This window comes from Macaca thibetana, chromosome 4 (genome assembly GCF_024542745.1).
Source record: "Macaca thibetana thibetana isolate TM-01 chromosome 4, ASM2454274v1, whole genome shotgun sequence".
NCBI classification, from domain to species: Eukaryota; Metazoa; Chordata; class Mammalia; order Primates; family Cercopithecidae; genus Macaca; species Macaca thibetana.
In genome coordinates, this window is record NC_065581.1 from 33,644,957 (window position 1) to 33,657,475 (window position 12,519).

Below are 12,519 nucleotides of genomic sequence, written 5' to 3' on the forward strand. Positions count from 1 at the left end.
CAAAGGCGCACAGCAGCGCGCAAAGGCGCACAGCAGCACCCAGGCGCCTCCTGGCGGCGCCGCGAAGGGGCGGGGCTGTTGGCTGCGCGCTGCGCGCTGTCCCAGGTCCGAAACCAGTGCCCCAGGCGGCGAGGAGAGCGGCGCCTGGCAGGGATGCTGCGGGCAGGAGCACCAACCGGGGACTTACCCCGGGCAGGAGAAGTCCACACCGGGGTAATGGGTCTGAGCTTGAGGGTTGGCACAGGGGTGGAGGAGGTGTACCGGCCAGGGGACCCTGGAAGCGCGGAGAAGTGAATGCAGAGACCGACGGGAACGTAGGGAGGTAGCCTCTAGCAGCCAGCACTTGCAACCCGCAGTCAGCATAGGGTATTTCTTTTCTTGGGGGGGGGGGGGGTCGCCTAGCGTGTCCGTGAAGGGACCAGGCACGCGAGGCTGGTGGAAAAGGGGGTGCTTTGACTCCTAGCTGGAAGCGTCAAGGGGAAGCTACTCTAAAGCGCTTTCGCTTTCACTCTGGTCCCAGACAGTGGGGGCTGGTTAAATCAAGAAAGGGGGTTGGGGATGGTGCAAAGAGATGAAGAAATGGTTCCCTGGGTGAAGTAGAACAGCACTTGGGAGAAGGAAATATAGGCACTTATTGAGAAGGACCAATTCATCACACAGACTTTTGATAAACTTGCCACTGGGTAACTCTTAGCCCAAGCACTGATAATGGGGGTTCTGCGTTAACCAGTGATGCCCTTCCCTAGCTTGACCCAGAAAGGCTCCTCCTTGGCCCAGATGCTGCCTTGCTCCCTTCCCTGTGTCTTCCCTGCCCACTCCCATGTGCCCACTGGGGGGACTTTGCTTAGGATGGGCGCCTGGGGCAGATGGCAGTCCCAAGACTGGCTGGCTGGCTTCTGCTCTGGACTACTGCCACCACTCGTGGCTTGGGGGCAGCTTTGTTACAGAGGAATAGCCTCTAACTTGAAGTTAACCCTGTTCTTTGACCCTCTGTTCATGATAAGTCGGTCCGTCGGAAAGCACACTCAGAGAAGCGTCCTTTGGGGCCAGAGTAATTTACAGCCTGGTAAGAAAGGCACAGTGAAACCACTTATACTCTGGGAAATCTCCCCTCACTGCCAAATGAGCAGTGGCAAGTAGGAAGTAGAAGTGGAAACAAGGGATAAGAGTTAGACCTGAATTTTAGTCCCAGGTCTACTATTAATTCTGTGTGACTCTGCATAAGTCGTTTGCATTTTCTGTGACTTGGTTTCCTCATTTGAACCGAGGATCTTTAAGACTCCTTCCAACTCAGCAGCAGGAAAAATGTAGCTCTATCTCCCCTCACTTTTTCTTGATTCTTTTCTTGACCTGGAAAAGTCAACTTAAACTTCTCAGTCAAATCCTCTCTTGGTACAAATTTACCCCCCTGGCTGCTGAGATATTTATTTACCTCTTGATCAGAAATTCCATAACTGAAACTTTTATTTTAAACCATCTACGTGTTCCTTGCTGCTTCTCTCCTGCCTTGCCGCTGGCCATGCTAACCACTGCCCTCCTCGATTTTTTCCACTGTTCAATAAATTGAAAGAGCTCACTTCTGATGAAATGGGGGTTGAGAGTGGAGGATTGTGAACAAAAGAAAAGAAAAGAAAAGGCTGACCTTGTTTCCCAGAATCATAGTCAAATGCTCTGTGTTGGGTCTAAACCACATCTGCACATACTAGGAGCCTTTCCCATGGAGATAATTTTCACTTGTGGAGCTGCTTCACTTCTACCTGTAGGAACCTCATCTCCACCTCTCTCTTTACAGTGGAGAGGATTCCACTAGGCAAGTTGGAACTCAGGGCCACAGTTCTTTCTGTGTTGTATCACAGCTGCGCTGTGGCATTCCCCTGCAGCCAGATGAAGCAATAGATAAAGTGGAAAGATGAAGGGAAAAAAGCCTGTACTGACAGTCAGCTCTGGCCTGTTACTGTGTGATCTTTGAGCCAGTCAACTTCGCCTCTCTGGGAATATTTTTTCTTCTCTAACATGAGGGCATCAAGGCTCTTCCTGCCCTGATATTCCATATTCTGTGTCTCTGCAGACCACCATCATGGCAGTGGAGTTTGACGGGGGCGTTGTGGTGGGTTCTGATTCCCGAGTGTCTGCAGGGTAAGTAAAAGTGAAGATGTATGCATTTGGAAAGAAGCTAATGGCCTCAAATACACATTTTTCTTACCCATTCATGAAAAGACTGGCAAATCGGAGCTTTGGAGGAATGGAGTTGACCTTCCCAAAAAGCCACTATGATAAGCTATTTGGTGGGCGCTTGGGTCTCTGAATTTGTGGAGGAGGATCTGGGGTCTGAATGCGTATGTGACCTGTCCCAGTAGTGTACAGGGATGAGTGTAAAGGAATAGGGTCTGAGTGGGGGACAGGAGACAGATTTTTGAGGAGCTTCTTTCCATCTGTATTTAGAGATCAAAAAGATGATTCTGTCAAGCAGATACCTGGTTTCTCATTTACCATATATTGAACTATGTTGTCTCTTCCCCCCCTCCTAACCAATTTCCTCACATGCAAAATGAGTATATAGGGTTAGGTCAATATTACTTACATTATGTTCCATAGAACATAGTTATGTTCTATGTTAATAGCATAGATTGTTAATAGCAAAGAAAAATTGATGAGGCATATTTTTCTTACCTTAGCATTTTTTGCTTTGTTATAAAATCTAAGCCTGAAAAATAAACCTAATTTTGATTAACATCTGCAGTGATTAATAATATCTGAGATGATTATTTGCCTCCTGCTTTAATCCAAGCATTAAACTTCATGCTATTCTCTTGTCAAATAAATTTGAGAGACATTGAATGATCACCCTCAAAAATTCCTGAGTTCTGGTTGGGTGCAGTGGCTCACATCTGTAATCTCAGCACTTTGGGATGCCGAGGTGGGCAGATATTTGAGGTCAGGAGTTCAAGATCAGCCTGGCCAACATGTTGAGACCCTGTCTGTAATGAAAATACAAAAATTAGCCGGGCTTGGTGATTGATGCCTGTAATCCCAGCTACTCGGGAGGCTGAGGCAGGAGAATCACTTGAACCCGGGAGGCAAAGGTTGCAGTGAGCCCAATATTGCACCACTGCACTCCAGCCTGGGTGATAGAGTGAGACTCTGTCTCAAAAAAAAAAAAAAAAAAAAAGAAAAAATTCCTGAGTTTTAACTTGGTGACTGTTGACTCCCTCCTAACAGCGAGGCGGTGGTGAACCGAGTGTTTGACAAGCTGTCCCCCCTGCACCAGCGCATCTACTGTGCACTCTCCGGTTCAGCTGCCGATGCCCAAGCCGTGGCCGACATGGCTGCCTACCAGCTGGAGCTCCATGGGTATGAAGCTCTGGAGTTCTGACTCCCCACCCACTAGAGCTCCCCCAACTTGCATGAATCCCTGTACAGTGTGCTGTTCCAGGAGCTGGACACTAGGAAATGAAAGATTCTTGTTTTGGCTCCTGCTGGCACTTGAATCTGCCAGTTTCTGCATCTGTAAAGTGGAGACAATATAGTACCTTATGAGACGGTTATTTGGAGAACCACGTTATATATGCAAACACAGTTTAAAAGCTGTAAATCACTATCCTAACATAAATAATCAGGAAGAAGGTGATATTGTGACCCACCCTAATATCAGGCAGTTACCGTATGAGAAATCAAGGTCGTTGGGATGGAAGTAACCTTATCTGCTTTTCCCCATAAGGGCAGGGCCCTTGCAGCCAAAAGAAAGTTATGTGGGTGGGGCTCAGCGAAAGAGAGTGAGCAATTGAAGGGTTCTTACCAGTTGGTGGTGTGGGACTCTGGTTCCCCTGTACATGTGGGAGGGAGGCTGCAGTTTGAGCTATTGCAGCTATAGTTTTCAGGGTTCGTTTAGCAGGGATGATGGTAACAGTATAGGAGAGTGAGACTTAAAATTCTATCAACCTTTATTCCTAATATTTCCTTCAGGATAGAACTGGAGGAACCTCCACTTGTTCTGGCTGCTGCAAATGTGGTGAGAAATATCACCTACAAATATCGAGAGGACTTGTCTGCACATCTCATGGTAGCTGGCTGGGACCAACGTGAAGGGGGTCAGGTGAGTTTCTCCCAAAGCGCTCTCTCCTCTGGGCTTCCCCACTCTCCTGTAGGGGGAGATGGAAGTCCTATGTCATTCTAGCAATGAGTTCCAAGGACACTACCTATGAAAGTATAGTACATTTGGGACATGAGATACCAGGGCTTCATTGCAGGGTGCACAGACCACTTAATGTCTCACTGGGAAGGAAGGGCTTGATGATTCTTTAACCTGAGGATCCCTCTCCTAGGTATATGGAACCCTGGGAGGAATGCTGACTCGACAACCTTTTGCCATTGGTGGCTCCGGCAGCACCTATATCTATGGTTATGTGGATGCAGCATATAAGTCAGGCATGTCTCCAGAGGAGTGCAGGCGCTTCACCACAGACGGTAACCAGCCAAGTGGAAGGGTACCTGGGGAGGGCTTTTAAACATGGGAAGGAAGTAGATTATGAGGAACAGGAAGAGAAATACAGGGGTGACCATTTAAGTTAATGCCCAAACTAGTACACTTTTAAAAGTGAAAAGGGGCAGGACAAATGCAAAGCTCAATGGGGCTCTTGGGCAATACGGATAAACCAGGGCTGTTCTGAGTAAATCAAATGAGGATACACAGTCACTGTAAGAACCAGTGGTGTGCTAAGCACAATGGCTCACACCTGTAATGCCAATACTTTGGGAGGCTGAGGCAGGAGGATTACTTGAGCCCAGGAGTTTGAGGCCAGCCTAGGCAAGATGGTGAAACCCTGTCTCTACAAAAAAACAATTTAAAAAAAATACAAAAAAAATAAAGAGCTGGGCATAGTGGTGCACACTTGTAGTCCCAGCTACTCAGGAGGCTGAGGAGGAAAGATCATCTGAGCTGGGGAGATCAAGGCTGTGGTGAGCGGTGATTGCACCACTGCACTCCAGCCTAGGTGATAGAGTGAGACCCTGTCTGAAAAAAAAAAAAAAAAGAACCAGTGGTGTACTGAGGTGTGCTGAGGCTGGCTTGGGACCGCTCATGAGAGATGATTGTTAAATAGTCAAGGATTTGTGAGCTGCTCGTTAAGCTATTTGTAACTTGCAGTTGATCATAGCGGGAGCATTTACATCATGGACATCAGCAGATGCCACATATGGAAGCCTTCTTTTAAAAACACTGACTTAGCAGCACACCACTAAATATGTCTTTCTGAAAGATGAGTTTTGAGGTGAAAGCAGTAGTAGGCATATGGATGGAGGGGGAATAAAAATATTTTTGAAGCTAAGCCATTCTCTTTCTCCCTCTCTCCAACTTGAAACCCTCTGCAGCTATTGCTCTGGCCATGAGCCGGGACGGCTCAAGCGGGGGTGTCGTCTACCTGGTCACTATTACAGCTGCTGGTGTGGACCATCGAGTCATCTTGGGCAATGAGCTGCCAAAATTCTATGATGAGTGAACCTTCCCCAGACTTCTCTTTCTTATTTTGTAATAAACTCTCTAGGACAAAAACCTGGTACGGTCGTTGGGAAATGAGTGCTCAGGGAGATGGAGCTTAGGGGAGGGCGCTTCTTCCCTCCTAGATGTCAGCATACACTCTTTCTTCTTTTGTCGCAGGTCTAAAACATCTTTCCTAGAGAAAACAAAAGGGACTAAACTAGAAGTATAAAGAGCCCTATACATGACAGGTCATCACGTACTGAATGATTTTGAAGTACTACAAACAATAAAAATTCTTATTCTTGTGCCCAAGGGATGAGGATGCAAGTGAGGTGGTGGGAATCTTTCCTTTGAGGCTAAGACTGACAGATAGGCAAGACACCTGCACACATGAGAATTAGCTAAGTCTATCAGCAAACTCACATGTAAAAGAATTCCTTTCATAATGCATTCATTCACATTAAAGAGCAATACATGAAAAATGCTCAAATATTTTGGGGCACTTGTGAATTTCAAAGAATAGTGACAATAACCAAAAGAAGCTACATTTATGGCATTGGCTAAATGTTTTATAAATTTTATCTCTTAAAATTCAAACCGGAAAACCCCCTGTAATCCCTCCACTTTGGGAGGTCAAGGCAGGAGGATTGCTTGAGCCCAGGAGTTCGTGACCAGCCTGGGCAACATAGTGAGAACCCCGTCTCTACAAAAAATATTAAAAATTAGTCGGATGTGGTGGTGCACGCCTGTAGTCCCAGCTGCTTGGGAGGCTGAGTGGGAGGATCGCTTAGGCCTGGGAGTTTGAGGCTAGAGTGAGTTGTGATTGCGCCACTGCACTCTAGCCTGGGTGACAGAGAAAGATCCTATGTCAAAAAACAAAAAAAAAAAAAAAAAAAGGAAAAGAAAAGAAAAAGAAAAACAAACAAAAACACCCAACCCTATATAGGTATTATTCCTTCTATAGGACACATAGAGGTTTAGAAGGACTAAATCACTTGACCAAGGTCACAAAATAAGTTCTGAGGCTGGGACCTGGGATTTAGTTTTATTATATGCCCTTCCTCTACCACTCCCTAAAACTTCCCATTCCCTCAATCCCCATATATCATCTTGAAATCTGCAACAAATAGCCCCATACATTGGTTGGCACTTATGAAACTGTTACCAGATGACTGAGTAACTGTATTAAAACAAATTGAATTCTGCTTCTATCTTTGCCCTGCACTCCCTGAGTGACGGGAGTGAACTCTTATGTCCTTTTCTGTCAAAAGATGGTGCTGAATGATTTCTAAGGTAGTTTGCAGTTCCAACATTCAATGCCATTTTGCTAACAAGTGGGCAGTCAACAGGCATATTCAACAGAAATACTAGTAGGATCTCAGGCTAAACATACAAATTCAAAATACTCCAAAACAGTCACATCCCCCTGGAGTGCAAAGAAAAAATCTAAAATTACAAATGCCTGGAGTTGTTTCTAGCCATGATATTTAACTTATTTGAGATTTTAAAACACTAGTTTAATAGCCCATTTTTATCGCTGATCACAGGTAGAAATTCTGGGCAGCATACAAAAAGCAAGTACTCAAGGACTCCAAAAAGTAAACAAAAGCAGGTGGATTGTGAAGAGGGTCAAAACTTGGAGGGGGGCCCCTCCTGGGGAGTGGGTTTTCAGTGTTTTCCCCTTTTTTCTCCCAGTTCTGCCCTGACATCAGGCCTCAGGTGCAGAGCTGCACTACGTGGTAGCACAAGCCCTGAGTCAATAAGAGAAATACCAGCTTTCTGGCCAGAGGAACCAAGAAAAAGGGCCCCTGCGGGCGGGGATGTGTAGGGGAATCTCCAAACTGAGAGTGCAGGAGGAAATTCCCTAATTCTGAGTCTGAACCCTCAGGTGTACCAGGTTCCCCCTGAGCTGCACATGCATGTGACATGCCCTAAGGGCACAGCAAAGACTTTGAGAACCTAATGAAGATTAAATCTTTTAATATTAGAAGACTTCGGCCGGGCGTGGTGGCTCACGCCTGTGATTCCAGCACTTTGGGAGGCCAAGGCGGGTGGTTCACCTGAGGTCAGGAGTTCGTGACCAGCCTGGCCAACATGGTGAAACCCCTTCTCTACTAAAACTACAAAAATTAGCTGGGCGTGGTGTCTGTAATCCCAGTTACTCGGGAGGCTGAGGCAGGGAGAATCACTTGAATCTGGGAGGCAGAGGTTGCAGTGAGCCAAGATCGCGCCATTGCACTCCAGCCTGGGCAACAAGAGCGAAACTCCATCTCAAAAAAAAAAAAAAAAAAATTTGAAGACTTCATTTTTCTGCATTGGCCAAATAACTGTTCTAATGCTCTTCATTCCAATAAAAAGTTTGTAGCAGCTTACAGACATAATTTTAAACAATTTTTAAAAGACGAAAACAACATTGGGTCAAAGAGAAAATATGGTTAAGAAAATAAGTGAAGCCAAGGAGTGAAACTAATGGACAACATGAATATCTTTAAAAAAAATAGTGGTGTGCTGTCTTATACTGGCTAGCAAGAGCAGACTGTGAAGTATTCAGGATTTTTGAAGACAGTTGTTAACTATTGGTAACTTGATACCACGGTGGAAGTATTTATACTATAGAAATCAGCAATGCTACAAGTCAGAAGCATTGTTTTTCTTGAGAGCCAGTTTAACAGAGGACACATATTTATCAGCCAACTATAAATGGATAAAAAATAATTGGCTCTGGGCCATAGGATAGTGAAAGCAAAGAAGGAAGTAAAATGAGGTACAAGATTCATAGGATTCATTTTTTAAAAGTTGCCAAAAAGCCAAAAATTATATGTAATAGTTCAAGCCACACAGAACATTTACTCAAATAGGCCATGCATCATTCCATAAAGGTAATTCCAATAAATTCCAGAGTATCAGTATCTTAGAAACTATCTATATTCTAGGCCAGGAGCAGTGGCTCACGCCTATAATCCCAACACTCTGGGAGGTCAACGTGGGCAGATCCCTAGAGCCCAGGAGTTTGAGACCAGCCTGGGCAACATGGCAAAACCCCATCTCTACAAAAAATTTAGCTGGATGGGGTGCACCTGTAGTCCCAGCTACTCAGGAGGCTGGGCAGGAGGATCGCTTGAACCCAGGAGGCAGAGGTTGCAGTGAGCTGAGATTGTGCCATTGCTCGCCAACCTGGGCAACAGAGTAAGACCCTGTCTAAAAAAAAAAAAAGAAAGAAAGAAACTATATTCTGCAACTATACTGTAATAAAATTAGAACTTGATAACTAAAATATACTTAAAATTGTAAGTGAACAAATATATTTATCAGTAACATGGATTTAAAAGGCAGTCGTGGATGGGAGGATCGCTGGAGTCCAGGAGATGGAGGCTGCGGTGAGGCATGATTGCGTCACTGAACTCCAGCCTCAGCAACAGAGTGGGACCGTGTGTCAAATAAATAAATAGCAGTTATAAAGAAAATTAACTATTTTTAAACCAGGTGGTAAAAATGTTACACATAAAATATACATATAAAATAATGTTATAATTTCAAATACATTTATTAGAACAAGAAAAGTTAAAATAAATGACCTAAAAATTCTACTCAAAACTTTGGAAAAAGAAATTGAGCAAACCTAAAGAAATAAGAAGAAAAGGAGTTAGTTATAAAGATAAGAATAGAAAGCAATGAAACAGAAATAGAGAACAAAAAACTAGGTAATGAAAATTAACACACTTTTGATTCCAAAAGCTGCTTATTTAAAAATATTTGTAAGATATTCACTTACAACAAGGCTGATTATGGATAACGGGAGAAAAAATGAATAAACAAATACATAATGAAAAAGGGGGAACAGCTACATATATGACACAGAAAGTGTAGAGTATTATGAACAAGTATATGCTAATAAATTTGAAAACCTAGGTGAGATAGGTAAATTCCTAGAAACATTTCATCTATCAAAATTAGCACAAGAAGAATACAAAACTTGACTATACCAGTAAGTATTAAAGCAATTTTTAAAGTTATCAATGACCTCTAATAAAAATTTATATTTTTTTAAATGCCCAGATGGTTTCACAGATGAGTTCTATCAAACATTCGAGGAACATGAAACTTCTATATTATGTATTTTTTCCAGAAAATAGAAAAAAGATTAAACCTGATTAGCTAATTTTATCAGCAAGTGTAATCTTGATTCGAAATTGAGTTGTGGAAAACTCAAGGAAAGAAAATAATAGGCCCGTTTCACCTTAAACACAGATGGGAGACAAAATAATTATTTATGAACCGAATTCAACAATATTACAAATAATAATACTGGGAGGCCAAGGTGAGAGGATCGCCTGAGGCCAGGAGTTCAAGACCAGTGTGGACAACATACTGAGATCCTGTCTCCACAAAAAATTAAAAAATTAGCCAGGTGTGGTGGTGAGCATCTGTAGTCTCAGCTACTGGGGAGGCTGACGCAGGAGGATCACTTGAGCCCAGGAGTTTGAGGCTGCAGTAAGCTATGATTGCACCACTGCATTTTGGCCTGTGCAACAGAGCAAGACCCTGTCTCTAAAAATATGTATAATAATAACAATAATAATAATGATTATGCTAGTAATGATACATCAAGATCTAATAGGGAATCCTTGGAATACTAGGGTGGTTCAATATAATAAAACATATTGTTGCTATAATTCACCATATTCATAGACAGAAAAGTCATTTCCTTTGCTCAGTCTATTAATAAAAGACATTTGGTAAAGTATATCCATTTGTGATTTTTGGAAAACAGTTAAGGAGGCAGGAATCAAAAGTTTCTTATTTTGGTAAAGGTTATATTCCAAAAAATCTGTAACCACCAGTATCCATAATGGAAAAACCTCAGGTACCCAAGACAAGAATGTTCACTATAATTACTAGCTTAACATAGCACAAAGCCTATGGGCAACATAGCAAGACCCATTTACCAAAAATAAATTTAAAACATTTTAATTAGCTGGCATGGTGGTGTGCGCCTGTAGTCCTACCTACTTGGGAGGCCAAGGCAGGAAGATTGCTTGCGCCCAGGAGTTTGAGCTTACTGTGAGCTGTGATCACACTCCTGCACTCCAGCCTGGGTGACAAAGGAAGACCCTGTCTCTAAAAAATAAAAAAATACAAATACACATAAAAATTAGCACTAAACCAACAATGACTGTGTACCATGAACTGAAAAATATTAATTTTACCATTTGCATCTGAGGTTAACAATATGTCAATGACTTAAATAATATCTCTGAGAGTAATTTCTCCTGTATTTCCAAGACAAATGTTAGATAATTTTCCATTTTTTCCATTCAACAAAATAAACAGGAAATATAATTAAAGTTTTACTTGAGGATTGGGATTTAGAAAGGAAGACAGGAATTAAGAATAATCCTTAGTTCTCTTCCTAATTTTCACCTCTCTCACTGATACATATGTATTATTTTCTTTTTGTGTCTTTTAGAATCTAATAAACATGTTCTATATTATATAACAAACTAGAATATATGGATTATCTTTAGTCTTCCTTACCAAGTTCTTAACTCTGCTGGCTCTGGGGCACTGGACATACCATGTAAGAAGAAAAATGTTTTAACTCCATTGAACTTATTCAGAAGCATCGGAAATTGGTTCAGCAATATTCAACTTTGCCCAGCAATGTTTATGAAAGTTTCATATATAGAATAGTGTAAGTATGTGTAATACAGAATGTATGCTCTCAAAAACTAAGAGATAAAGTATGGAGATCCTAAACTCTGTTGACATAGAAGAGGGTGGATTTCTCGAAGAAACAGCCTTCTATAGAAAATGGCTTGTATGAATTGGGATTCTCCAGAGAAGCAGAACCAATAGGATGTTGGCAGAGAGAGATTTATTTTAAGTAATTGACTCATACTACTGTGGGAACTGGCACGTTCAAAATCTGCAGGCAGGCTGGAGACCCGGGAAGAGCTGATGTTGCGGCTCGAGTCTGAAGGCAGTCCAGAGGCAGAATTCCCTCTTCCTTGGGGGAACCTCAGTCTTTGCCCTTAAGACCTTCAACTGATTGGAAGGGCCACTTAAATTATGGAGGGTAATCTGCTTTACCCAAAATCTATTGATTTAAATGTAAATCTCATCTAAAAAATACCTTCACAGCAATATCTAGACTGGTATTCAAATGTCTAGAAACCATAGCCTAGCCAAGTTAACACATAAAATTAACTATCACTTGGCTCAAGGTGAAACTTCCAGATCAATGTGGCAGGAGTGTTGAGGAAGGAAGTGAACTCAGTTCTAACTAAGTAGGGCAGCCGAATCGTCACTGAAGTGTGGCACTGGCCTTTCACCAAGGTAACATGTGGCAAAGTTTTAAATTAGGATAGGTACCAGGCAAAAGCTGGGTGAATCGATGGAGGCTTTTGTGCCAACCTTCACAGACTGTCTGCGTCAGACTGCCCTGGATAGCATACAAAGGAAAAAAAGACAAATTACAAGCCTTTAATCCAAACTCACGACATGAATGAAAAACTGTAAATGCCTCTACAGCAGTTTTAAAGGCTATCAGTTTTAAAGGCTATCTTTTCTCCTGCAACCCAGCACAGATATGGCTGAGGGTCAAGCCCAGGGACTTATGGTAAAGGTTATGAAGTTGTAGAAATGTTTGTTGCATCATCCAACAGCGGCTGTTGTGATAAGGCAAGACCACTGGTTGAGATAGACTGGACCCTGAGATATGAAATAGGGACATACGAGCAGACACAGAGAAGTCTGAGTGAGAACCATGAATCACTACACCCCTCTGAGGGTCCTTGCTGAAAGAAGCAGACTCACTGTATTAGTTACCTATTGCCATGTAACGAATGACACCAGCTTAAAATAACAGACATTTACTATTAGGTGTTACTGGGACAATAGGGGATTTTTTAATATGGATTGTGTGTTTGATAATATGGTATCAATTTCAAGTATCTTGGGGGTGATGACAGTATTAGGATTATGCAGGAGAAATGTCCTTATTCTTGAATCATACATGACAAAATATTAAGGATTCAAGTGGC

At 42.6% G+C, this 12,519-nt stretch overlaps 1 protein-coding gene across 1 annotated transcript; it reads left to right on the plus strand.

Annotated features, from left to right (window-relative positions):
* Positions 1 to 54: 54 nt before the first annotated feature.
* On the plus strand, positions 55 to 5,541 carry PSMB9 (proteasome 20S subunit beta 9). Its single transcript, XM_050787828.1, has 6 exons — positions 55 to 213; positions 2,069 to 2,136; positions 3,220 to 3,351; positions 3,964 to 4,093; positions 4,323 to 4,464; positions 5,368 to 5,541. The coding sequence occupies exons 1-6, from the start codon at positions 154 to 156 to the stop codon at positions 5,493 to 5,495; spliced, it is 660 nt and encodes a 219-aa protein (XP_050643785.1). The 5' UTR covers positions 55 to 153; the 3' UTR covers positions 5,496 to 5,541.
* The last annotated feature ends 6,978 nt before the right edge of the window (positions 5,542 to 12,519 follow it).

Coding starts and splice junctions, on each gene's coding strand:
- PSMB9 (XM_050787828.1), top strand. CDS start 154: ATGCTGCGGGCAGGAGCACCAACCGGGGACTTACCCCGGGCAGGAGAA. Junction 3,352..3,963: donor TACCAGCTGGAGCTCCATGG/GTATGAAGCTCT, acceptor TATTTCCTTCAG/GATAGAACTGGAGGAACCTC. Junction 4,465..5,367: donor CAGGCGCTTCACCACAGACG/GTAACCAGCCAA, acceptor AACCCTCTGCAG/CTATTGCTCTGGCCATGAGC.